We start from the raw sequence: 26,769 nt of genomic DNA, 5'->3' as shown, positions 1-26,769 counted from the left end.
AATATGTTATCACAGAAGTGTTACCATCATCTCAATTTTCATAATTAGGCCAGCCTTGGCCAGCAGCATGTCCATCTTCAGAGCCATCACAGATTGGCTCTGACCGAGATGGTGGAAGCTTCTAGAAGCTTCTCACAGAAGCCACTTCTGTGCCCCTCCCCTGCTACCAAAAACCAAGCCATGTAAAATCAACACAGCTTTCCTAACTTGATCCCTGGCAGTTCAGACAGTCTCTCTGCACTTCGCCCAGGCTACCTGTGCTTGCCTCCATCCTCCGTGTGTTTCCTTGTTGTGTTTGAGTTTGTCCAGGGGTTCCTTGTTCATCCATAGGCCTCCTGGCATTTTTTGCCTGACTTCCTCCTTGCTGGGATGCATCACTGCTGAGCTTGAAGGAGGTGATCCTTGAATATCAACCAGCTTTCCTGGGCTTCTCTTCCCTCCAGGGCTTTATCCCTTTGTACCCCTGAAGAGGCTAAAATCTGCTGTCCTGAAATCCAGGGTAGTGAGCTTGCTGTGTGCATTCCTCACTACCCTGAAGATCTCCAACTCCACCATTTCATGGTCACTGCAACCAAGACTGCCCCTGGGCTTTACATTCCACATGAGCCTCTCCTTCTTGGTGAGAACAAGGTCCTGCACTATACCTCTCCTTCTTCTCTATCACTTGGAGAAGGAAATTAAAACTGTGCTCCAGAAACCTCCTGGATTGTTTATGTCCTGCTGTGTTGTCCCTTGAACAGCTGTCAGGGTGCTTCAAGTCACCCCCATGGACCAGAACTTGGGAATGTGAGGCTGCTCCTATCTGTCTCTAGAGGGACTCATCCTCTCAGTGTTCCTGGTCAGGCAGCCTGTAGCAGGCCCCTGCTATAATGTCACCTGTCCCTGCCTGCCCATTAGCCCAGACCCATAAGCTCTCAGTTGGGCCCTCATCCGTCCCAGGGCAGAGCTCCACCCACTTCAGCACGTCCTTGGCACAGAGAGCAACACTCCTCCTTTGTCTCTCCTGCCTGTTTTGAAAAGAGCCTGTAACCTCCCATTCCAGTGCTTGAGTCGTAGGAGCCATCCCACCACATCTCTGTGATGCCTGTTAGCCCATCTCTAACTCCTCTCGTTCATCCCCATGCTGTGTGTTTGCACAAAGGCATTTAAGTTCAGTCCCTGATGAAGCCACCTTACTGGCTGGAGTGTCAGACTAGCGTGGACACTTGAGCCTCTTTTGTTCTAAACGCAAAACATGAAGTTAGCTGAGCCAGCAGGAGCAGCTGATGGTGCAATAGTAGGTACCTGCATGAGCTGCCTGGCCTCACTGTTGGCAGTGCCATCATGCCTTTATGGCATGCTGTTGGGGTATGACAAACCATACAGTGAGGGAGGAACTACTCATTAGGAATCCAGAAAGAGCCTCACACACCTGTACGTTTCATGTATTAGCAAAGAGAAAAATCTCCCCTTTTTAGAATCTCTTTTATTTACTTGGATAAAAAGATAATAGTGTCTCAGCTGGTGCAAGGCAGACTCTGACCAGGGCAACACCAGATTTTGGAGACAACTGCTAGCAGTATTTCCTTACTCCTTTAACCTATTCTTCAAAACAGAGCTAACTGTAGTTTAACCTACAGCTAATTTCACATGGTCATTCTTGGGATTTGAGATTATACTTCACACACTGGCAGTGTAAGCACAAGTGAATGACATCTGAAAAATACAGGGGCCTTTGCTTTGTGCTGCATAGCAGATCCAACACACCCTTGCATCCAGAAAATACTTTTGTAAAGATTGATACAGTGAGAAAAGGTTAATCTTTTCTTAAACCACCCTTTATTAAAAAACATAAACATTTGTAAATATATAAAATTATAAAGTATCAAGTGCTTCTTGCTTCCCAGTACAGTGGAATTCAAAAGTGGCAGGTAAACTTAGTGTTAATCTGTTTGGTGTGTTAGTTCCAGGGCTGCAGAACTGACCAGTTAGTTTTGCAAAAGGCAGCTAATCTCATTCCTCTGACAGGTTTAAGCACTCTTGTTTCACTTTGGTTTCAGACTTCTTTCCTGCTCCTTTTGACAAATATCAGTGCTTACTAGTGAGAGCAAGGCTGGAGCTGTAGGAATGAGCAGGCTCCCTAGAAGGGTGCAAACGGGTGTTTTACTAAGGGAAACTTTGCTGTCCCTCAGCAAAGTTTTCCAGTTGCTAATGGGGAAGAGAAATCAGACACTGAGAGAACTCTTGTACAATGTTCCTCAGCATTGGGATCATCTTCTATCTGGAGTGGATAAAGCTAGTCACAGGTTCAATTTGCATCCAAGGTCCCTTAATCAGCAAATACTCAGATTGCCTTGAAATACATATGGTAAGAAGCATCACAAAATCCCAACTATCTAATTTTTTTTTTTTAACCACTTATGTGTTACAACATAAGAATTTCTCAGGTAGTACACCTAGACCTGAACACCAAAGCAGGACACTACACTGCTGTGGAAGTACTGTAAAATGAAAAATTCAGTTGTAGCCACTGTAATTGTCACTGTAACTGAACTCCAAATGGGATCTTTTGTGTCACTTCCCATCCCTTCTAACACTAAAGAACAGATGTCAGTTGCAGAGAGAACTGGAAGGTGTTAATGTTGTTTCTTACTTGGTTTCCCCCACAAAGCCCCTGTCACCTGCAGAAACTTATGACAAGTCCCTGCACTAAAGGGTCACCTTTGCCAGTTCTTCTGCCGGCTTCCACCATGCCAGGCACTACGGTGTCACTGCCCAAAGAGTGATGCTCTATAGGAGAGCATCACGCTAATTTAATACTAAACCAGCAAGTTCATCTTCTTATGGAAAACTTAAACCACTGAAATTGCAAGAGAGGTGGAGAAACAGAATCCCAAGTGAAACAAGTTAATCCTGAATGTCTCAGCATTTAGCAGGGAGCCAGAGGGGGGTGGGAAATGCTGCTGTATTCAATTCTGCTGCTTACTGATATCTTCTCTTACAGGCAGCACTACAGGCAAGGCTTTTCTTCTCTTGTAGGAGAAGATAGTGACTCATTGTAACAGACTTGTATTACAGGTCACATACTTACACATCCCTGCTGGAATGGAACGACGCTCTAGCATCTACTGCCCTTTAGCTAAGAGGCACAATTAGCTCAAACCAGAGTGGAAGAGTTGTTATGCTGTACAAGAACCCACAGCCCTTAAATAGAAGTTTTCCACTGGGTTCAATCTTTCTGAAAACCTTCACCCTTGATCCATGTACATGAAAATAAAAAAATGGCTGAAGTATGATGCTACCCTGTACTGTAACATTTCTTTAGCTTGAATCAAGTCAGCTAAAAATTTCAGTTGTGTGCATAGTTGTTCATTCCCGCTTTGATCTTTCGGACAGGACAGCCTTTCTTTCACAGCCCAGATCCCCAAATAAACACAAGACTGAGGGATGCACAGCAAAGGTGCCATTTGCTCTAGTCCTTGCTTGTTATGCAACAGGACACAGATATCCCAGTGTACCAGCTCAGGATTGGTCCATGCCCACAAGTCTGAGTCCTTAGCCCTTGGCATCCCCTTTTTGGCCTGTTTAGGATTCAGGAACATCTGTTGTTGCTGTATCCTCTGCCTTGACCAAATCAGCACTGATTGTCTCAGCACGGAGCCGCTTGTAGTCAGTATGGAAGAAGATGACGTAGAAACAAGCCATACCACTACAGAGGCCAGCCAGCACCAGTACCGGAGCTGCAAGAGAGATACACTTTTAGGCAGTGAATCCAAAACTCCCCACTGGTGCAGAAATATACAGGTCACCTCCCCAAAACAGCACCATCTGTCTGACCTCCTCCCAAGGGTTACCCCTGAGAACACGGTGCAGACCACACTGGGGCATTACCAGTTTGGTAACAGACAAAACTTGCTTTACCTAACACTGGAATAGGAAGAGTATTTAGGTGGTATGTGGCAAGTTTCCAAAACACTGTATCCTGTGTGACCCTCCAGGCTGGAGGTCTTATACAAGTGTACACATTGTGCTTGTAGGAGTGTGTGTCTCTCTGTAAGTGTACATGTGTGTGTCTCTCTGTAAGTGTACACATGTGTGTCTTGTGGGGTGGTGAACAACATTACAAAAAAGATTGAATGAAATCACTTGCGTTCCATAAGAGAACCGGTCCTCACAGGTAGTGCTTCTTGTTATATCATCTGAGAGCAAAGTGTAGAAAAACTCACTAAACATGAACTTTTATTAACAACAAGTTTGTGTTTAAAGAATCTTTTCTGAAGGGAAAGAAAAAGTATATCTAAAAGCCTGGAAGTAGTTCTCATTTCACCAGTGTCCTAAATAAACATCTCTATCCCTTTCTTCATAGGTTTATCTGTATGTATCAGACCACAAAAGGAATTGGAAAGGGTATCTAATCCCAAGACTCAGCTCTGATGGCAAATTGCAGGCTTTCAGAGATTAAGCAGTCAAATTGCTTTTTGGGGACAGTTATTATGAAGCCTCAATCCCTTAAAGTTAGTAGACCTTGTTCTGGGGAGTTTCTGCTCAGGCAAGCAGGATATATTTAATAGGTGATGGCCAGCCTTTGCTTACAGTGTCTCCAGGTGTATTACATGAATGTGAACCAGCTGAGAGATCAAGACCAGGGTTTAGCCTGCATTGAAAACACTTATGTACTCCTGTTCATCTAAATTGCTGTCTTTTCTCCTGACCAGCTAGGAAAGGAAGGGAAATTTGGAGTAAGTCAGAACAAAGCTGTACAAGTATGTTACAAACACAGGCAGCTGTGTATGCAGGAGCAAGGGAGGTAGCTTTCAGTCAAAGCATTTGTAACCTTGGCCTCTGATATGAAAACCAGCCCTGGTTATGCTACATGGACAGTGTCTTCCCCTCAGAACAGCCACCTTCTAGCTTGATGAAACTCAAGTCTCTGCAGGGTGACCGCAAGAGAAATTTTAACCCAGAGCCAGCAGTGGCATTCATGTCACCTTAAGAGTTCTTCCCATTTCAATCTTGCAGGATTGGTTTAGCAGGAGCAGCAAGGAGTGCACCATCAGGTTCGGAGAGGGGGTTAGAAGATACACTACAATAGAAATCAGACTTGCAGGGTTCCTCACACTGAGACCTGGTGGAGAATGGGGAGTACATGGGGTGCAACCGAGTGTCCAGCATCATCTCCCAAGGACATACGTACTTGTCCAGTCCAGTGCTCCATCCTTGTCAAGGGTGCAGGTGGAGAATGGATCCTCAGAAACATGGACGGTGAGAGCTTGTAGAAGAATCATTAAAATCACACCTTCAATCTGGCTGTGGGGAGAACCCAATATGCACTTGTTACTTGTCTGAGTTACCAGTACTGCAGACAAGGCCACCTTCCCCAGCTGGAATAGAATGATGCCTCTTTCTAAAGCATGGTCGTTCTAGCAGAGAAAGCTACAACTGGATTCCTCTGGCCCAAGCATTTGGTTAACTCGTTCTGGCCCACAGGGTCTCCAGACACAGGGCCAGTGTGGCAGGATCACTATATACTCCCTCTGAAGGCGAGCAGATGTTGAACTACACCTGTAAAAAAGCTGAGGCATATTCACTGGGCAGAGACTTGGAAACACCTCTCACTGCAGGACTGAGGATACAAAGAAGTCAGGCTGTGGCTTCAGCCTCCTCCTCAATCACAGCTGGCTGGCAGCAGTCACTAAGTCCACAGCCAGTGAGAGACAACAGCCTTCAAAGGCAGTGTCTGATACCTCTCACTGACTGATGTTTCTTGCTGCTGCATCTCCACCTGACACAAACAAATGGCTCCAGAACACTTGTGTCACAGCTTAGAGCTCCAGCAAGTCATTCCTGCTGAAGTCCAGAGCTGGCCCTAGGCAGGTAAATGTGTAACAGGAAGAACAATCACTGTCCCGTCTGTTGTGACTGATGAGCCCCACGTCCCTCAGCAAAGCACTGAGAACTGACTTGTCCTGTACTGTTGTGGGTGAATGGGTGCCTCTCTCAGGCACGCATCCCCCACCTGCTTCAAAGGCAGGTGGTGCTGGGCAGGGTTAAATTATGCTTTATGCCAAGCAAGGGAGACCTTCATCTTCCTTCTTGCTTTTCTTCCACCTCTTCCACATAGTCCTTCTTGTTTTAAAACATATAGCTCTTCAGCTCTATGGCTCAGCCAGCTAGCTCCCCCCTTGCCGCAGGCATGTGCCCAGACACAAGAAAGGCATTAAGCAGGATGGGAAGCACTGATGTGCATGCTCTTCTCTGTCTGCACCCACACCCCTCTGTGTGTGTGTGTATGTGTGTGTTGGAACCCAAGCTCATCTGTTATTTGGATTTAATCTGCCTGCTTACCTTGCAACAAAAATCAGGCCTGTAGATGTGCCCTCTCCCACAGGGTAGGAGCACTCCACAGCCAGCTCCATGGCAATGGGGTAGATGGCAAAACCAAAGAAACCGAAGAGTGAACTGGTGATGGCCAACATGATGGCTTGATGTCTGAACCGAGAAGTCTGTAGGCAAAAAAAAGCAATACCAAAGTCTCAATGTCAGCATTGCTGTGCAGAAAGTCTCTGAATCCTTAACCTGCAGGAAGTCTCAGGGGATGACTCACCAGTATATTCCCTACCTGTTCCTGAAATCAATTTTTTACTTTCAACCCTCTAGAGTCAACAAAAGGCTACAAAACGGAGAGCTATCTGTTGAATTGAAGTAAGGAGAGGATCAGCAGAATTATCTGCAAAGCACTGGTGTACTTTGCTGTACTGGTGTACTGCAAAGTCCTGGTTGTACTACTGTAACTTGACTCAGTGACTTACCAGGAGTGTGTTCAACATCTCTCTAGGGCCACGTGAAACACACACCTTCCTCCCAAAGCAAAGTAACATTTCAAAATTATGTTTGTATTGGGTTATGCGTGAGAATTCTGGGTTGCTGTAGCTCAGTGATAAGGAAAATCAGTCAGACATGCATTTGTAACACTGGGATTTTAACATCAAAAGACCCAAACCAAAAAGCAAACAAAAAACTACCTGAAACATTTACAAAACCTGGAGATTAGTTTAGAGCCTAGAACAGCCTTGTCTCTAACTCTGGAGAAAAGAGCATGACCTTGTCCAGCCAATGCTAGTAAAGACAAAGTTCTTTGCAGCCACGCTGCTGGTACCTCTTTCCTTAACCATGTAATAAATTCCCACAGAGGAACATGAGGTGTCTGTCCTGGCATGGCAGTAGACCTGGCCCAGCTTGACTGGTTAAGTCAAGGAAAACTCTGTAGGTCTGGAATCTAAGTTCAAAGTGCAAAGGGATCAAACAGATTTGAATGGACAATTTTTGTTCTACTACTTTGAACTAGTAGTTCATCTGTATGGGATGAAGGTGAAGGACGGAAGGGGAGGAGGATTAAGTTTGCTTGTTGGTCCTAACACAGCCTTTTGCCTACTCAGCACTTTAACTGAGTCCAGGCAAGCTGTATTGCATTCAGATCATCCTCAAAACAAGTGCCAGAACATGAAAGGGGAAAATGCAAGGTTTGCTTTAGGCACCTTGTCCTACATTGACTAAGGCATTGTATTTGTCTGTCTCTTCCAAATGGAGAAGTCTTGGCTGAAGAAAGGGTCTGATCACCCTCTAATGAAAGTCTGGATTTTTCATCACACAAGAGAGATGCACAGCATAAGACTGCTGGGAAAGCAGAAACCTGCCCCATTCTGGGTCCTCTGCAGTGCTGGGAGTTCTGTGTGTCACAGTCAGATTCCTGCTGTGTGATGGCTCCCATTGGCAATGGCTGTGCTTGACTGCAGAATTTGTACTCTGGGCCCCATGGGTATAAAGTCTGCAGGTTTTGCATTCCTCTCCTGGCTGAATTCAAGTGTTTTCCTCTTCTTCCTCTCTTGTTCCCCTCAAGGAACTACTTCAGAACTAGAATGTAACTAGGTCCTTTCTACTAATGTTACAACCCTGACACCCACCACTCTTGAAGGCAGGTGTTGGGAAAACATGACATTCTTGTTCATTTTTATAAGATAAATACTTAGCAATTGCCTTTCTTTTTTTGAAAGAATGGTCTCGGGAGTCAGAAAGCAAACATGGTGATCCAGCACAGGGAAGTAGAATTATGCCAATTTATCCCAAATCAGTCTGTCTCAGGCTCCACAGTGACTCAAATCCTCAGTAAAGGGTTTTTCTTTAAAATATTCCTAGCCCAGAGAGATAATCCCAAAGCATAACACATGGCTTAATAAAAACTATGACATCAAACAATCTTGATTTAAGGTGATGATTTATCAGATGGCAACAGAAATAAGCCCATGGGAATGGCACAATGCAAGGGAGAACTCACCACTGCAAACATGATGCTGGCAAGTGCACTCAGACAGAAACTAATCTTGGTGGACTCTATGAACTTCCTTGTCCGGTCGACATACATGCCTAGCAGGAAAGCACCCAACAAACCACACACAGTGAACAGTGCACCATTTAGGCCAGCAAAATCCTGGAGGGCAGAAAAATAAATAATGAGAAACTAGAGCAGTTAGGAAAGAGGTTTTAATGTCACTGACCCATCTGCCAGCTATCAGTGGTTCACTTACTGAGGTAGTAAAAGCTTCCTTGCCCATTGCAGTAGCTGAGGCCTTCACAGGGCTCTGAGTAGCAAATAACAGAGTCCACATGCTTCTACAAGTGTGTGGGGACAGCAGGGTGACAGCACTCCCAAAGGATGACAGGTCTCTGTACACCCACTAAGGGAGGCTGGATGCAGAGCAATAGCAGTTCCCTGGTATTAAACCCTCCAGCCTGGAGCCACTGGGTTCTTCCAGGGGCAAGCAGGTGCTTTGTCCACACTGGTGGCAACAGGCCCAACTGCCTTGGGACCTGCTGCTGTTTATAATCACCCTCCTGGCCATTTTCTTACCGGGGACCTGCACTGGCACACCCAAAGCACGTTACAGGAGACACCAGCTGTGTCAAAGTCTAATTAGAGAGGCAGTGAGCAGTGGCTAGGATAGGGTACATGCTCTGTTGCCTGCAGTGATTGCCCTTTGCTTGTAGCACTTCTTCAGCTCCTTAAGAATTCAAATGCAGACTGCAATCCTGAAAGCAAAGAAGCTTTTAACAAATTTGGGTAAACATTTTCGGGACCCTCAGGGGCACTGGAAGGAAAGGGTATGGAATAGCTTCTCTGGGCTAAAGGGCCAGGACAAGCCAGTCACACAGAGACAAAATAATGATGCACAGAAAGCAAGGCTGAAAGGCTGAAGAGGTTTCCAGTTAAAAGCCAGTAGAGTGTGCAAAATGTGACCTGGCTATGGAGACCTGAGCCAGAGATCAGGTCTGGGAGTGAAGAGGCGGTGGACAGAGACCAGACATGTAAATGTGCATGCATAACAGCTGGAGAGGTCTTTTAACAGGAGGCTCATGGGGATACAAGCAGCAGGACTGAAGTGCAGCCTGCTGAGGGGAAACACCTGAACTGGGAGGGCCCTCCTAATAAGCAGGAGGGAGAAAGCAGGAGTAACAAGCTGTGCACATACTGTGCTGAATTGTAAAAGCAGCATCTGGCTGGTGTCATGGGAAGGATGGGGAAGAAGCTGTCACAGTATCACTGACTTCTTCTGCTGCCCTGGCTTTATGTAAGTCTGTGCAAAGAGGAAAAGGTGCTTGCATCAGCCTGCCTTCAGCTTCACTCTAGGGCCTGCTTGGGCCCCATTCTACTCTGGAATAGTGACGGAAGGCTGCAAAGACATCAGTGCTCTGGAGTGGCTTAGAAAAATCAAAATATTCTTTTTTACTAAAATTTTTTTCATTTGCAAGTGGGAGCCTGGCCACGGGCAGTAATGAAAATGCAGGTCATCTATTATACTAAGAGATTGACTGTGTTCTGGATTAATGTACTGCTTAATCTATATTAGATAACATGAGCAAGTAAGATATGAGACTGCAGCATATTCAATTGTCTTCATTTTGCTCTGAGTCCTTTATGACAGCTAATCAATTTGATTGTATCATGATGTAGACAATGGGGAGAGAAGGGAGAAGACTCACATTTGAATACCCCTTTTCACAAAGGATCTGTTCTAGCAGAGCTGAAAAGCAGGTGAACATCCCAATTCCTCCTCCAAAACACACTGCCAGGATGATGTATGGCTTGTTTCTCAGGAGCTAAAAAAAGAAGTTAATGTAAGTGGAGGAGGAAAAAGGCCTGGCTGTGACAGCAGACTTGAGGGTCAGTGGCTCTGACTGAAAATGCTGACAAGGTAACCCCATGATCATTGACAAAGTATGGCTTTGTCCTGTCATTTCAGCCAGAGGACAAGTTACAATGGGGAACGTGTAGGGAGGAAGGAGCTCTTCAGTGCGCAAATTCTTCCTTCACTTTGCCATGTGCTATCCTACCTGTCATCACATCTGTTCACAAGACTCAAGTTGTGTGCTCCTCTTGGATAAGCCCAAGTGTGCCTGTTTGAGCCATCTGAATGGCAGCCAGCCCACAGATACATGGTCAGATAGCATCTCTTGCAGCTTTGCTGTGAGCAGGTTCTGCTCGCTGGGGAAGGAAGGGCTCCTGATCTCATTCAAGGGGCTTTTCATGGCAGGTTTGGGGGAGTGGCATTCAGAGTCTGCTTTGTAAGCAGATCCTTCAGCATCTCTCTGTCTTGCAGGGCTGCATCCGTCACCCCAGCATGGCAGTCCCTTTGCTGTAACACTTACCATTTTGAGCCCAGTGAAGAATGGCTGTGAGTTGGAGTTGGTGGCACTGGCTGATGGAGGCGTTGGTGGGACTTTCTCGTGAATCCCCAGAGTTGCTAGAGCACAGGCTGTTACTGCTGGGACAGCATAAATACCCAGCTACACAACAAAAGAACAAGTTAAGTTACCAGTCTTTCCAGCTCCACCACCTCCGAACAAATAAATCATCTGGACCCAAATCAGCCCAGCTGACTGATTAAAGCAGTTTTCATTTACCATCAATGGAATGTGCTTTCCTTCAGGAACTAGTGCAGGTGACAGCAAGTTTGCTATAAGAATGCCCAAGGGATTGGCTGGAAGGAAATAAAAGAGAAACATTTTTTTTCATGCAAGCAGTCAGAATCGTGTATCCACCCCTATTGCCTGCGTGCTGCAGTGTGCAGCAGTGTAATGAATGAGGACAAACAAGGCATATATACAGAGAACCAGGAGGGGAGCATTTGGAGAAGCTGACTGTGTAGTCTTACTGTTACTGCATCTGTTGTTTCACCCCCATGAAGTCTGTTCTATAAAACCATTTCCCTTCAACTCTCAACTCCTGTAAACTGTTTATCAACTATGGACTGTGATGTCCTCACCCTCACAAGGCTGCCTCAGTAAATGTCAAGCTGAATGGAAAAAATTAAGATGGGCGAAACCATGTCATCTGTCCTGGTGTTACATAGCAGGAGTTACAGAGGTGTTTTTCCTTCTAAATTCCCCTATGCCATTAGGCATGTACACATTGCGTACAGGACTCCCCTGTTAAAGGGTGAACAGCCACAGCTCTCCTACCCTCTGCTGCCATGACGGATGGTCCTCTTCCTTAATTGTCTTAATGGCTCTTAATTGCACTTACACTAATATGTCCATGTCCTTCTTATATATAGGAATCTACGACCAGACACAGCTCTTCACATGTGCCAGGGGACCTCCCTCGAGCTGTTGCCAATGCTTTTTGTGAGGGTCACCAGGATGCTGTTAGTTGTCTTTGTCAAAAGGCCATGAACAGCATGACAGCTCTCTAAACTGACACTAGATAATTCCTGAGGCCTTTCAAGCCTTTATACTTCCTTTGCAAAGGCCAGGCAGGTATACAAGTTGATCTTTGCTACCCACTACAAAAATCACATGACAGCAGAGAATGTTGTATATTTTGTACTGGAGGAGGCAGCAGCATTCTTATGGGGCTGGAGCTGAGCAGTGTGTGAAGCAGCACCCCTGGGACTCAGCTTCAGAAAATCCAAAACCACAATTTGTTAATGTTAAGACAATGTTCTGCAAATAGTCAAACAAGTAAAGCTACTTTTGTACTAGTGTGCAAGGATGGGGTTGAGAAAGCCAAAGCCAACCTGGTCAGTCTGGTGAAGAGCAGTGAGAAATGCACCCTTATATACTTTAGCAGCAAAAGGAAAGTTAGGGGCCTGTTGCTAGATGGGGCAAGAGACTCAGTGACAAAGGACACAGAAAACACCAAGGTATTCAATGCCTTCTTCGCCTCTTTTGTGATTGGTAAGACTGACCTTCAGCCTTGAGACCAGAGTTAAAGTTTGAAGCAATGAAGATTTACCCTCAGTGGAGAAAGATTAGGTTGGAGAGCTCTTGTTGACTCCGGCAAGGGAAGACATGCAGACAATCAGTGTGATTGATAATGCAAGCTTCAGTTTATTGAAATTCAGACTTTGCTTTTATACACTCAAATATGCCTACTTGTCACTTCTCTATTGTCTATTGATGCTGGGTAAAAAGCTACATTTTACATGTATTGCTAATGTTGCGATTCAGGGTTCCTCCTCATTTCTCATGGTCAGTACATCTTGTCAGCACATCCTGTTGTTTATAACAGGATTGTCAAGAACACTGCGTTTGTGTCCTTGCCTTCTTTCTTTATTCTCATGATTTCTGTTCTCACAATTTCCTTATTCTGCAGCTAGCAAGAGGCTTACAAAGGCCTGCTGATTTCTGCAGTTAGCAAGAGGCCTACTTATGTCAAGCTAAAAAGGTGTTTGCTTGTACAGCTCTTCCAGGGACCCATGTCCCTGATCTTCCAACCATTCTTCAACAGAGAACATTAAATAGCCCAGTCACACACAAATCCATGGGACTGATGGGATGCATCAGTGCTGAAGCAACAGATCGTTTTCACTGCAAGGCCATTCTTGGTTACCTTTAAAAGGCTACAGCAACTCCAAGAGGCTCCTGAGGACTGGAAGATAGCAAATGTCACTCCCATCTTTAAGAAGAACAAGAAGGAGAATCCAGGGAACTCCAAGCCTTTCAGTCTCACTTGTTCCTTAGGAAGGTCAGGAACAACCAATCCTTGCCACCATTGCCAGGCACATGAAGGGTGACAAGGTGAAAAGGACAAATGCTTAACTAACCTGGTAGCTCTTATACAGTGAAATGACTGCTGGATGGATGAGGGAAGAGCAATGGACACTGTCCCCATAACAACCTTGCAGACAAGCTGATGAAGTACTGGCTAGACAAGTGGACGTGAGATGAACTGAAATGCAGCTGAATGACTGGGCCCAGAGGATTGTCATCATTGACATGAAGACCAGCTGTAGGCCAGCCATCAGTGATGCAGCCCAGGGGTTGATCCTGGGGCCGTACAGTTTACCTGGGTGATAGGACAGAGTGCACACACAGCTAGTTTGCAGGTGATGTGACACTGGGAGGAGTGCCTTGCAGAAGAGATGGCCATGCTGCCATTCAAAGCTACTGCACCAGAATGGGGAAACAGGCAGAGAGGAACCTTGTGAGGTTCAGCTAAAGGAAATATAATATGCTGCACCTGGCAAAGAATAATAACTCATCCACCAGTACCTCTTGAGGCTCACCAACTGGAAAGCACCTCTGCAGAGAAAGACCAGAGGAGGTGTGGGTAGAGGGTCCTGGTGGACACCAACTCGACCATGAGCCAGCAACACAGCCTTCTGATAAAGAAAACCACCAGAATCCTGGGCTCAGCATTAGGCAGTGTTGTCAGTGGGAGCTGCTCTTTACCCTCTAGTCAGCACTAGCAAGTCCACATCTGGAGTGCTGCATGCAGTTCTCAGGTTCCCAGTGTGAAGGAGACATGAATTAACTGGTCCAGAAAAGAGTAAAGATGATTTGAGGACTGGAGCTTCTGTCAGAGGAGACACTAAGAGAGCTGGGACTTAACAGCCTGGAGAAGCTGCTGGAAAGCAGTTTTGCAGAGAAGGACATGGGGTCCTGGTGCATTGCAAGTTGACCACAAGCCAGCAATACATCCTTGCAGAAAGGTGTCAAACAGTGCGTTGGGCTGCATTAGGAGGAGCATGTGGAAGATTGTGATCCTCCTCCTCTACTAAGCCCCGGTGAGAAACATACAGAGTGCAAGTCCAATGCTGGGTTCCTCGACACAAAGTACCGAGTCAGTGGAGCAAGTCCAGTCAAGGGCCAAAGACATGATTAAAGGTCTGGAACATCTCTCATACCTAAGGAGGCTGGGACAGCTGGGACTTGTTAGCCTGGAGAAAAGAACCTTGATCTGCAATTATAAAGATGGAACCAGACTTTTCTCAGTGGTGTACAAAGCATAACAAAGGAAACTCTACCTGAATGTAAACTTTTTTACTGTCATAGCTATTCAGCAAGATGCTCATATAAGCTGCCACACCTCCATCCTTGGAGATGATCAAAACGTGACTCAACATAAACCTCGTCAACCTGGTCTAGACAACCCTGGTTGAGCAGGGGGTTGGACAAGATGATCCCAAGAGGTGCCTTCCAACCTTGTCTGTTCTATAATCATGCTGAGGCATCATTAATAGTCGTATAACACACAATTGTTGCATTTCTACTCTGTGCTTGGGAAAGTGCTAGCTTATGGTGCTGGTGAAATACGACCTGCTTCTAAATACATGGAAACAATTAAACAGTTTCGAAGGAGATAGATCATGTCTTCTCTGTTGGGCTAAAATGCAACTAGGTGTTTAAGGGGACTGCCTGTAAACTAGTCAGCTGTTTCCATGAACTATCAACATGCTGAAGCAGTTCCAAAAGGTATAGATGAGGGTTGAAAATGTGAGCACTGGGCTAAATTCGAAAGGACTGGGGACCACCTGAGTAATTCCACGGTTTCAGCTGCCTTGTTTTCCTGGGAAGAGCAATTACACGAGCCTACATTATGAATGGAAAGGAGGTCACTGGAGTTACTCAACTATACATTATGATCCAGGGGTCCTGGTGGACTAGCTTGCAGTACTCTGCAGCGGGGCTGTGTGTTTTGTGGTCAGTGATGCTGATGCACCAAAACTTTTCATGGTGCAGAAAATGACATACCAACAGACCTCGGTAAATGAAGACTCCTATGGATGAAGCAGAGGTCACTCCAGTGGACTCAGGCAACTCTTTCTTACTTCTGATACAGGAGACTTTCTCGTGATCTTAACAGGAGATGAGTTCTTGGCCCTGGACTGCTTCTCTCTGAGTAAATCTCTACAAGTGATGGGTAGAACAAACACTCAAGAGCTGAGTCATTAATCATTATGACAGCTGAGTCATAGTAATTTCAGCTGCTCAGCAGAATCCTGGGTGCAAGGTTCGTATTTGTCACAAAAGCCCAGGGAAGCCTATCCATAGGCATTAATAGCAGGAGGCTGTAGGGCCAGTTTCTATATGCAGCACTGATACTGACAGTACCAGAATGCTGAGTGCTGCTCTGTTAATTATACAGGGAGTGGGCACTGATAAACTGGAGCAGAATGACACAAAAAGCTCAAATGAGCAACAGGAAGAATGGAGACAAGTGGGAAGAAGCAAAGGGAAATCTGGCTGTAAAGTTGCTGGGTGGGAGCTATTCAGTCTTTCAAGAGAAAGAAGAGAAGAGGTGATTCTTTCCGTAACTACCTGACAGACAGGTGCAACAAGATGAATAGATGGGGCATAAAGAGCATTGAGATGAGAAGTAGCATGTTGACATTTGCCATGAGGTAATTAACCACTGGATTAAATGACTGGAGCTGTGGTAGATGCTCCTTCCAGACAGTACTTAAATTTTTTTGAAATTAAATCCTGATGTCGTACAGCAGACATTATGGGTGTAACCAGGCATTATTAATGGAAGCCCTCCGCAGAGCAACATGCAAGTCTTGCAGCAAACAACCACAGCCCATTCAGCCTGCACTCTGACATCCCAACATGGCAAACACTGAACGGCTTCAGGTCTTGGGATTCCACTGTTCCTTGCTCTTCAGGTTTGTTCTTTGTCCTAGTTAGATCCATTTGGTTCTGTAAAGGCTGAGGATGCTATGTGAACAAAATGCTCTTCAGCTTCTCCGGCTGCTCTCTCACTTAAAAAGAGCATGTTGTTTGCAGGCTGGGGTCCTTCAGGGCAGCACTGAGTGCACAGTGCTCCTTGGTAGTGCTTGTATCGTGCCACACTGACAACAGAGCTCCTTGTCCAGCAGGGAAGGTAAAGGTCTGTCTCAGCGCTGGAAAACCAGGTGAGTGATCACGTCCACCCTATTCTAGGAAAAGCAGTGCAAAAATAATTTATTCGTTCTGAGAATAAATCCATTCTTGCTGAACAACAGTGCCCATGTCTAGTCTAGCAGCAGCATTGGGAAAGCTGCATAGGGGAACTCTTCTTTCCCCATGCTTAACCCTTCCTTACAGCTTCAAGGCAATGGAGAGGGAAGGTGGCTGCTGGCTCTTTTGAGGGAAGGACAGATGAGGCTGCCATACACATGCAGGTACTGTGAAGCCAGTGAACCAGCCCAGTTTCTGGGGCACCTCTCAAGTCCTTGGAAAAAAGAGGAAGAGATTTCTTTGGCTGCTGGGTAAAACGTCACATGAAAGGAGGAAACAGGTCTATCAAGTGCAGTATCCTGTCTCTATCTGTGCCCAAAGGAGCCAAGAGAGGAATGTGATTAGAGCAAGCTTATCCGGTGCCTCTCCTCCTGTTTCCCAGCTTCCAGGCACTTAGCAATGCAGGCGTGCTTTCTGCATGGATAGTCCTGCCATTTAGCATCCCCAACATGTTTGTGTGGACAGACAAGTATATTTTATCTGTGCGTGCATACATACCAATTAGGAATACGTGCTCAGCCTTCCTACTGGATGAACTGGTGGCCAATATTGTCACAGCAGCCTCACCTCACCTATATCTAGTTACGGACTTTGGCAATTGTGACCATTGGCACTACAATGCAATTCAAGACACCTTCCTAAGAAACTGCAAAATTAAGGCCACTAAAGACTTGGTAACATTAAGGGCTGTCCTCAACCTATGTGATATTTAGGCAAAGATGACAACCTGGTCCTGGAAGAGAGGAAGTAGGTTGGGAGTCTGGGTGGCTTATTCTGAATACTGCACCTCGATGTGGCTTAGACCCACTTCTTGTTCCCCTGTTTTGCTGCATGTGGCTACAAGACTCCTGGGTGGAGCTGTATTTGCAAGGGCAAATGGCTGTAGTACAAAGGACTTCCTCTGCCTGCTGCCTCTGAAAGGCAAACAAATTGCTAGCAAGTTCTGTGAGGCAGTAATGTTACTTCGCAGCTATCACTTACACATTGATGCAATCATATTTGCTGTTGCTCTCTGGTGGTCTGGGAACCATAGTGCTGCCAGCTTTGTTGGTGAAAAGATGATAAGAGGCTGTCCTAATGCACAGAAGCATTGCCCAATAAACAGGTACCAGTAACTCTGGGAACCCAAGCTCAGGAACTTCAGAACACTGAACATCCGGGTGATGCTACCAACCATGTTCAGCCATGCACTCAGGACCACCTGTAGTGAGCAGAAACAGCCAGGGTTTGTGTGCTGAAGCCTGAAGGGCAGAACTTAAAACAACAGATTAGCAAGAGCAGGGTCTCCAATGCACCACAGGAGACACTGGGTGTTAGTAATCACTGCCTGCAGACCATCCCCACCCCTCTTACCCACGGCAAGATGCTCCTGATCCTACCTGCCTCCTTAGGGAGCAAGGTGGCTGTCTTGACCCCATATAAGAGCCACACTGATGAGAAATCCAAAGTTAACTAATTACACCTTGTTGGCAAGTTTGCGCCATCATCCATATTTTGATGTGACAAACCAAAGATCATGGCAATGAATCATCAACCTTATAGATCCTGCAAATGCTCTTCTATATCATTAGCATGCTAGTGTTTCAGTGCCACATTCCACAACACAATTCTGGGATTGTGTAGAGATCCCAAGCTGGCTCAGCCTAGACCTAGCTCTGACCTGACCTTGGTTGCACTCTGCCCTGCTATTCCTTAAACTGGCCCTGCCAACAAAATTGTGGTGCCAATACTTTTCCACAGCAAATCTGACGCAATTGCAGAAAGATCTTCACAGAGTCAGCTCACAGGATCCATCCCTGTCAGTTGGCTAAGACAACGAAAACTAAAGCTGGAAAAGGCAAGCAGGTATGCAACTTTATTCTGACTTTTCCCACTGCTCTCTCCACCATCACCACAGAGGTGATGTGACAGCAGTTACTGAACTAGGATAGAGCTTTCAACGTGCTAATTCTCTGCAGCATTTGGAAAGACTCCTATTCAAAGCATGTATGTTAGTGCTTTGTGCATCTCTTGCTACCTCTCTCTAGGTGTAACTTCCTCAGAGAAACAGAACACTTCAACTCACAGCACATCGGAGCCCCACGCTGTCGAGAACCCATGTTGCCACCAGACCAAATGGGATTGAGATGAGGAGGTACACCATTGAGAGCCAGTTGACCGTCTCCAGGGAAATGTGGAAGTAAGCAGCTGTCTTATCAGCCACAGGAGCAAACGTCAGCCACAGCTGCAGAATAGAGACCAAACACGGGTAAGCATGAACACCTCCAATGGAACAGAAATTCAGCATCCTTTCAAATTGAGTTGTGAAGAGGCTTGCTGTCTTAGTCTCTCCTTGAAATTAGGATGTTAAGGCTGATAATAAAAGTTCAAACCCTCAGTGTCTGCAGTTACTTGGCCCAGCGCACCCCGTCCATTTCACTGCCTCATCCCCAATCCCCTAGTCCTGATGGTGGAGGCCGGCAAAAGCAGAAGTCAGTACCTTTTTCTGACCCCATGTTGAACATGTTGGCCCTGATGCACTTACTTACCTGATGTAAACCACATGGAATCCTTCTGTGTTAGCATAAACAAAACAGAAGCAGCCACCTCTGCAGCTAAGATCCTCTTAAACTCAGACTTATATTTTCAGTTCCATTTGAAACGGCTGGATGTAGTCTTGTAAGAACAACTTTATGATGTGTCACCCAAGAGGTAGATTATTCCCTGCTTTTCTATACACACTCAACGGTTAGAAAAGGACCTAGAAATTGCATTATTTAATGTATCAGAACACATAACAGGGAGAAGTACACACAGAAGAGGTATTTCAACAACTATCCACATTTTTCTTCCAGTTTTAGACATTGATTTCACAGTTCCTGTCTGCTTCTGGTTTCTTACAGGAACGATGAGACCTGCTTGATCCTAAAATCAGGTTCTGAGTTCACATCCACAAGAAAGAAAATGAGGTACTACAAATTAGAGGATGTTTTTGTAGATTCTTTGCCAAGATGCATCCTGGTGCTTTTCAAAAAGACTGGTCTGACATGTCAAATGGCCTAACCATTCAATAATGTCGATGTGAGCTACTCCACTGTTAGAAGATGATCTTGCTGCTGACTACTCAAGGTTATAAAGTTTGTAGAAATGTGAACAAAAACTTCAGTTACAGCTTCCTACAAAAGAATTCCAGTCACTGTCACTTTCCAGGTACTCTCCTCTGCCATCACAAGCTTCCTCTTCACAGCCTGCATACTGCAGCCAGTATCAGATGTGGTGTTTATGTGTAACTGAAAAAGGCTTGGGTAAGCTCAGAGGAAGGTGTGTCCCAACAATCTGCTTCTTGTTATTTCCAGTGTTCATGTTTGGGTTTTTTTTTTCCTTACATGCTAGGGACGATTAAAACTACCACATTAGACAGGAGCAGAAGGGGAGATGGACTTTTCTCCTCCCTAGAGTTACTGTGTGAGAACAGCTGCATGCATTCTTTAGCCAGGCTTTTCTCCTAGCAGGGATGCAATGAGTAAATGGTAGCAACAGAGAAATTCTGACTATATTATCAGCAGCCTTGCAAGGACTCCTAGCATCAGCCCTTTCTTCTTCTCTGGAAGGAGCTGCCATGCCATATCTCCTGCATTTAGCTCAAAGCTCACATCACCATGCTGGGCTCAGACACACCTATGTGACATCAGTGAAGGGTCTGCTAGGGGATGGATTTGGTGTTTACTCAGTTTCTAGTCAGGTGAATGAAGATGCTAGCTGCTGAAGGAACCTGCACTCTTAGACAACAAGGAGGCTAATTCAGGTCACTTCCCAGACTTCCATCAGACTGGGATGAGACTTTAAATGTTTAATTCTAATATAACTGTTTAGATGTTACAAGCATTACTAAGGCATGAGGATTAGTTTGCTTATGGGATGCTAAACTGCTGCTAAAGAAATCGCAGCTGTGTATTTCCAGCAATAGCAGTTCTGGGTTCCTCAACGCCTTCCACATGGGGGTGGTGGTGATGAAACACTGTACCAGGCAACAGTAATTAAAGAGATGACACATTTTGTAAGCCAGCTTCAGGTACATTTTTACCTGCTCCTCTACACAAGATGCTCAACCATGCATTACGTCATTAGGAAAGTGATGCCACAAGCCAGAGCACACCATTTTGTGTTCACTGACTGTATGCATCTAGGTGATCTGGGATCAAGCACTCTGGCACAATTCCATTAGATGTAGTAAAACCATTTCTTGCAGAAAACCAAGCACGTGAGCTGCCCCATATTCCTATCCTGAGCAAGAGCTCCAGTTCTAGCATATCCATGTGAGAGCACAAAGGGTGGAAAGTTGCAGCCTTTCCAAGACGGAGCTTGTCCCTCAAAGTAGGAAGTGGGCTTATTTATGGGTCTGGAGAGAAAAAGTATGTTTCATTGTTTACCATGTGTTCCTCTAACAGAGAAATTCAGAACTGGGCAATGGAGCTCAAGCTGCAGCTGTAGTCAAAGAGGCCACCAAATGCCCCTGCAACAAAGAGGCGGCACTGTGGAGTTTTGCCTACACAGGGAAATAGTGAGTGTGCCACCTTCTGCTTTTGGTTTTCCCAGTTATGGTAACTTCACCCACAGTAGTTAGTAAGCTCTTCTGCTGGGAGCTAGAGCCCTTACCCTACATGTTTTTCTGAAATTTTGCACTGCCAAGGCTGGTACTTACACAGTGGCTGCCCTGATATAAGTCCCGTCAAGTGGAACAGGTAAAGAAGATGCAGCTCTTTCTAGTGAGGTCGAAGTCCTGTAAGCTCTAAAGATGGAACAGCCAGCGTGATAATATACTGTTTCTTCTCCAAAGGCAGGAATTTTAGTTCCTACACTCCTCTCCTGAGCTCAAGCCTTAGAAATATGTTCATCTCACTGTGGTTTCTGGGTTTAAAGATAGCAAAAGCTCCAGTGCATGCTAGTCTGCTCTGGAAGACATACCTCGGCACACACTCTTCACTATAAAAACTTGTGCTCAGCAGCTGAGGAAGAGAACAGAAGGGTCCCTGAAGATCCATAAGCCTGTTCTGGCTTGCACTGGAGTACAGCTGCAACTCCCACTGCACACAGCTGGCTGACTGGGGAGACATGCCCCCACACTAGAAGAAAAGAACAGAAGTGTTTTCTACCCAGAGTCTACCTATATCCTCAATTACAGGAGGGCTCCCTCCACACCTTCTTTAACAATGAAGCTTGTAGGGCCACCAGGGCCAAGGCACTGACACTCAAACTATCTGACTAGTACTGATGTTGGGAATGGTATTGGCTCCACTTTCAGCTCTCTTGCCCTCTGCTTTAACCTTCTTCTAGCTCACATTTTGTTTTTAATTCTCCTGCACCTCCCAGAGACTGCTTGGTCCCTTCTCCATTAACTGAGACTTAATCTCCATTCAAGGTGGCTGACAAGAAAGTTGGAGAGGGACTTTTCACAAGGCATATAGTGGTAGAACAACGGAGAGTGGCCTTAAAATAAGGGAGGGTAGATTCAGATCAGATATTAGGAAATTTACTGTAAGGTTGGTGAGGCACTGGAACAGGTTACACAGAGAGGTTATGGACTCTCCATTTCTGGAGGTGCTCAAAGTCAGGCTGGGTGAACAGCTTGGTCTAGTGGAAGGTGTCCCTCTCATGACAGAGGGGTTGGAACTAGGTGATCTTTAATGTCCCTTCTAGCCCACACCATTATATGATCATGACCCTGTGATAATTGCAGGCCTGCATGGGCATTTGTGTAATCAAAACAGGTTACAGCTGTTCTCATCCTGATTCCATTTCTAAGTTTTCCTGTTGCCCTTTCTGATATCCTTGTAAACTCTTAGCTGATTCCCAGACATGTATCCCGCCCTCTTCCTCCCAGAATCAGCCCAAATCCTTTTGTTTTCCTCCTGCGCTCATTCCCCTTCTAACTCCATCTTCTCCTGGTTCGGTTCTTCCACCCTATTGCCTTTACTGTTTCCACTCCCACACAGACTCTCCAGGACCTCCTTCACCTGCAGGATCTGGTTTCCCTCCACCCATTCCAAGGGATCCCAGTGCTTGTCCTTCCTTCCATTTCTGAAGGAGGTTACTGGTGAGCTGTGAGACACCAGTTCTCTGTCTGCAAAAGTAGCAAAGTGATGGCTGAAGGCATACACACTCTACGCTTTGGTAAGCTTTGGTAAGGTGTGAGCTGTAGAAGGCAGCATACATGACAGACGCAAGATTTTTGGAGCTCAAAGTGCAGTAATGATATACTGATGCATCACACATATAACTAGGTGCAGCCCTGCCAGAAGAAATGTCAAGCATGTGCTTCACAAAAGGCAAACTGGTAACCAATGCCTACTTTCCTCATGAACAAATCAAGATTCTTACAGTGGAAAGCAAAACATTTGCAGAAAGGCAAACATATGCAATCAAGCAGGGTGGAAATCAGGCCCCTTTGCCATGTCAGTGGTAGTATCAGCTAGCAAAGATTGCTATATGGAGTGCTTTCATTTTCTGGCATACTGTATAACTGACCAGACCGTAGCAATGCCCCTGTAGTACCTTTTATGTACAGTTTTAAAGGGAGAAGCCAAGGGGAATATCTTGCATTAAATGGGAACTTCTGCTTCATAATAGGCACTAGCACAGCTTGCCAGTCCCACAGGCTTTGCCTACAGCAATTCTGCCAACCCCAGCATGCTTTCTTTCATGCACCCGCACACTGCTTACAAGGTGATGCAGGATGTCTTTCTGTGACATGGATGCTGCCTCCTTCTCCCCTGAGACAGGACGATGAAGCCCTTACACCAGAGTCCTCATCTTCAAGGTTAAAAGGGCCACACAGTTGGGAAGCAAATAGCCCCTGGGCTCAGCTGAAGGCACCCATGCTGACACAGGAGTCTAGGATGTTAGGACAGAGGCATGATCTTCAGAAAAGGCCAGATCCTTTGCCAAGATGTCTGTTTTAGCCTCTACAGCTCTCAGGAGAAGTAGCAGGAAAAAAGAGCAGCAGCTGTGCGCGCACGCGTATCTACAGGGGCACTGCAGGGGCAGACAGGTGTGGGTGAGGAGCATGTGCACCCTGCCCTGGAGCATGCCAGACACCACTTGTGCAGCTCTCCTTCCTCTCCCAAGTACACTAAGTGATGGTGTAAGTCCTCCAGTTGGTGAGTCAGGAGCCACTTGGCCAAGTGTGAGCCAGCTCCAACCCCCTGCTCCAGTGCTCCTCCCCAGCACGCTCATACTGGTGAACACAGAACTGGGCAGTAAACACTCTTGGTTTCATTCTGTCTTCTTTCTGTGTCCCCAGTTCTGAAGCCAGAGAAAGTTTCTCCTGTGAAACAGAAAGTTCCCACCTGTTCGGCTTCACAGGAAGGAGCAAAGAAGGAAGGAGCTATTTGCTTCAACAGTTTAATGCTAGAGCAGCTGTGAGCACACCATGAATACTCTTAAACATTAAGCCTTCAGATGAAAAAAACCACACTCAGAACCACAGTATAAGTTTGGCAAAACAAATCTGGGAAGAAACCACAGGCAGAGTTACGTCACCCCCCATCAGCAGCACTGCAAGAGACAGCTGGGGATAAATCATCTAAGCTTAGCTGTGGTCAGAACATCCTCTCTGCCCAGGACTTCGGGCACCAAGTGTTTTACACTGATGCCTGCTTACAGCCTTCTTAACATAAGGCAGGAGTTTCTTACACTATATTGTCAGCTAAAAATTAGCCCTATTTAGGAAATGAGAACAAATTCCTGCTAAGGTAGTACCCACTTTGTGCAGCAGGGAGAGACAGATGCTTTTAAACTCGGGTCAGTAATAAAGGCACAAGTAAGGGGCTGTAAGGGGCTATTTATCGTTGGTGTAAAAATATAGATATAGATATGGATATAGAGGTATCATATTAACCCCACTCTGCTGCAGTTAATGAAGGGATTTCACACAATGAAGCGGAGTGGGAGGATATAGGGAAGAGTGCCCCTTTCATCAACACATGGTCTGGTCTGGATTTGCTCAATCACACTCTAAACCAGACTGAACTAAGAAATACTCCTTTCTCAGCCTGCCCTTGCTGCATGACCAAATGTGCTGTCCCTGCAGTTAAACTGCTTCTACTTTGTCTTCCAGACAATGACAGTCTCCCGCACTCAGTACTGTCTTCTGATTCCTGCTTATAGTGACACCAAAGGCCACTAATAGAAAACTGCATGTATATGGACAAGAGTGGGGAATACAAGGCATCATTCTGGAATCTTGGTCCAACAAATGAGGTCCAAGTCAGACAATTCCAAAGTCATGTGTCCTTACTGTAGGCATTTGCAGATAGCCTGAGAGAGGTGTACATAGAACAAAGTGCTGCATGCAACATCTTCACAGGAATTGAGGACACAACTTGCAGGGCAATTTTTGACACCACAGAACTGATAAATTAATCTTTTCATCTGGAACTTTTAAACAGCAACCAACCACTTTGATTTCATGGTCTTTCAACCACTCCCTCCATTTAAATGTGATTTTTATCCAGAACATTTAGGAGAAGCTTTAGCATCAGGAAATGTTTGCTTAATACTTTATATGTCAGCAGAGTTGCCATTCCAGATCTTTGCAATGGCTTAGAAACAGAAATTCCACTCTAGGATATTTATTAGGCACACAGTTTTGAAGTTCTGGCCTAATTTCATACCACGGAAAAATAATACTGTGGAAGTCAGGAAGTTGTCAAAAGACAAAGGAGACAGAACAGGTCAGTCTTCCAGGTCTATAAAGTTTTCAGCAACACACTGAGAATGCAGTAATACTTGCAGATGGAAGGATCTGTTTAAGAAACCCTCCAGTTTCACTGTTAAGGTTTCAGCAAAGTCAAAATCTAATAAGACATCATGGAAAAGGCTTGGTACAGCTTTCTTCTCCCGTGCTGTCACTGTCCACTTCTAGCAGGGTGTGTTTATTTCTTGCCACATAATGTTCTTCTGCTGTGCCAATTTAACTGCAAACAAGCTGTGAGGCTTTTCTGCAGGATACTTTTTTACACTCTTAAAGGATACAATGATTTTCCATTGAGAAGGTGCATACATTTTTTCTTTCCATATACAGCCAAATTCTCACTATGTTTTTCTATTTCTCTGCTCCAGCACTCTTACATCATGGAATACCTAATCTTCCTTCAAAGCATTTAAATGTTTGCAGGTTGCAGTGCCTGATCTTGTCTGCCAGCCAGCCTGCATTTACAGCATGGTAATCCTCAAGAACATGAATAATTCTACATCAGTCTGATAATTATCAACAACGTCCTCAATGACTTGATGAGCAAAGATCTGGGCTTCTTTTTCATATACTAAACCTTCATAAGAGGAAACTTTATGGGTTTATCTCTGTAACTACTGAACTTAATTTAAATCTGTTCAACAGGTAGGGTATGATCTGGCATCCCATTTTTTCAAGTCTCTCAGAATAAGGCAGTAAGAGTAGGCAAAAAGAAGTTCATACAACCATCTGTTCAGTGCCAAATTACTCCTATAGTGTTGTGTATATGCAACAGACCCCGAAAGGAAACTTGCTTCTTTTCCTGACCAGATAACTCTGCTGTCACAGGCCAGCAATGCGGCGAGTTAACTCCTGTTCCTCTCCCACGGCGTTTCAACACTGCTCTGCTATTCTCAGGCTAGAAACATGTGACCCTCACAGACGATGAATACTTTCTCTGTCTCCCCATGGCCTACGAAAGGGACTCGGCAGCAACTTTTGCTGTGCTCCAGCACGTATTTTGCTTCATCCTAGTCTGACTTGACGCTGCGGTACTTCCTGCTGTGTTCTTGGAGATCACATACACCCTCCCGCCCCATCCTGCCCTTCCCCCGTCACCACCCCTCGGTGTCCCGGATCCCACCGGTCAGAAAGGAAAGCGTGCAGGCCGGGGTCGTAACCGGAACAACAAAGTTCAAAAGTAAAAGCCGCTTATTCCGTCCCTAAGTCGCTGCCAGGCTGAGGCTTCTCTGAACTGCGCGCGTACAACCGAGTCCCGGTGCTCAAAGGATGAGGAGGTGGGTTTGAGACAAGGCACTGGGGCAGAGCCCTGAGGGCTGCCTGGCTGCTTCTAGGAAGAAAGAGGAGGTAGTTTTGGCTCTGGCGAGCCATGTCAGCCTGTCTTCCCTCCGCAGCAGCAGAAGCAGCCAGAGCTGCTCTCCAGATCTGCTGCACGGAGAGGCGGCAGGGAAGGGCTGTGTGCCCTGCCTGCTCCGCGCCTCCGCCTGCTGCTCGGGCACCCGGGGCTGCCGGCGGCCGCCCCTTTCCCCACCACCCCGGAGGAGCGTCCCAACCCCAGGCCGGCTGCGGGAGCGGCTGCCCGCGGCGGGAGAGGCGGCCGCCGCGCCGCACTCACCATGGCGTTGGAGCAGTTCAGCAGGCACACGACGGCCAGCAGGAACCACCGCCGCCGGTACGTCTTGAACTCGGCCGGCGGCCCCAGGCTGCGCTCCCCCAGCAAGCTGGCCGCCTCGGCACCCTCCATCGCGGCTCGGCTCGGCACTGCCCCGTCCGGCCCCGCC

At 46.1% G+C, this 26,769-nt stretch overlaps 1 protein-coding gene across 3 annotated transcripts; it reads right to left on the bottom strand.

Moving 5' to 3' along the window:
- Window positions 1-1,795: 1,795 nt before the first annotated feature.
- Window positions 1,796-26,769, bottom strand: SLC49A3 (solute carrier family 49 member 3). 3 transcript variants are annotated; one of them, XM_048291281.1, is made up of 10 exons: window positions 26,604-26,768; window positions 18,323-18,481; window positions 17,239-17,458; window positions 10,936-11,012; window positions 10,681-10,818; window positions 10,015-10,131; window positions 8,312-8,464; window positions 6,325-6,482; window positions 5,174-5,286; window positions 1,796-3,719 (listed from the first exon to the last, which is right to left on the bottom strand). In XM_048291281.1, the coding sequence occupies exons 1-10, from the start codon at window positions 26,730-26,732 to the stop codon at window positions 3,565-3,567; spliced, it is 1,419 nt and encodes a 472-aa protein (XP_048147238.1). In that variant the 5' UTR covers window positions 26,733-26,768; the 3' UTR covers window positions 1,796-3,564. The 3 variants fall into 3 exon arrangements, with proteins under 3 accessions (XP_048147238.1, XP_048147239.1, XP_048147240.1); XM_048291282.1 differs by lacking the exon at window positions 8,312-8,464 and having other exon boundaries at window positions 26,604-26,769; XM_048291283.1 differs by lacking the exon at window positions 5,174-5,286 and having other exon boundaries at window positions 3,600-3,719; window positions 26,604-26,769.

Source organism: Corvus hawaiiensis, chromosome Z (genome assembly GCF_020740725.1).
Source record: "Corvus hawaiiensis isolate bCorHaw1 chromosome Z, bCorHaw1.pri.cur, whole genome shotgun sequence".
Classification (NCBI taxonomy): Eukaryota; Metazoa; Chordata; class Aves; order Passeriformes; family Corvidae; genus Corvus; species Corvus hawaiiensis.
The sequence above is the reverse complement of the archived record's forward strand: the minus strand, read 5'-3'. Positions and strand labels throughout refer to the sequence as shown.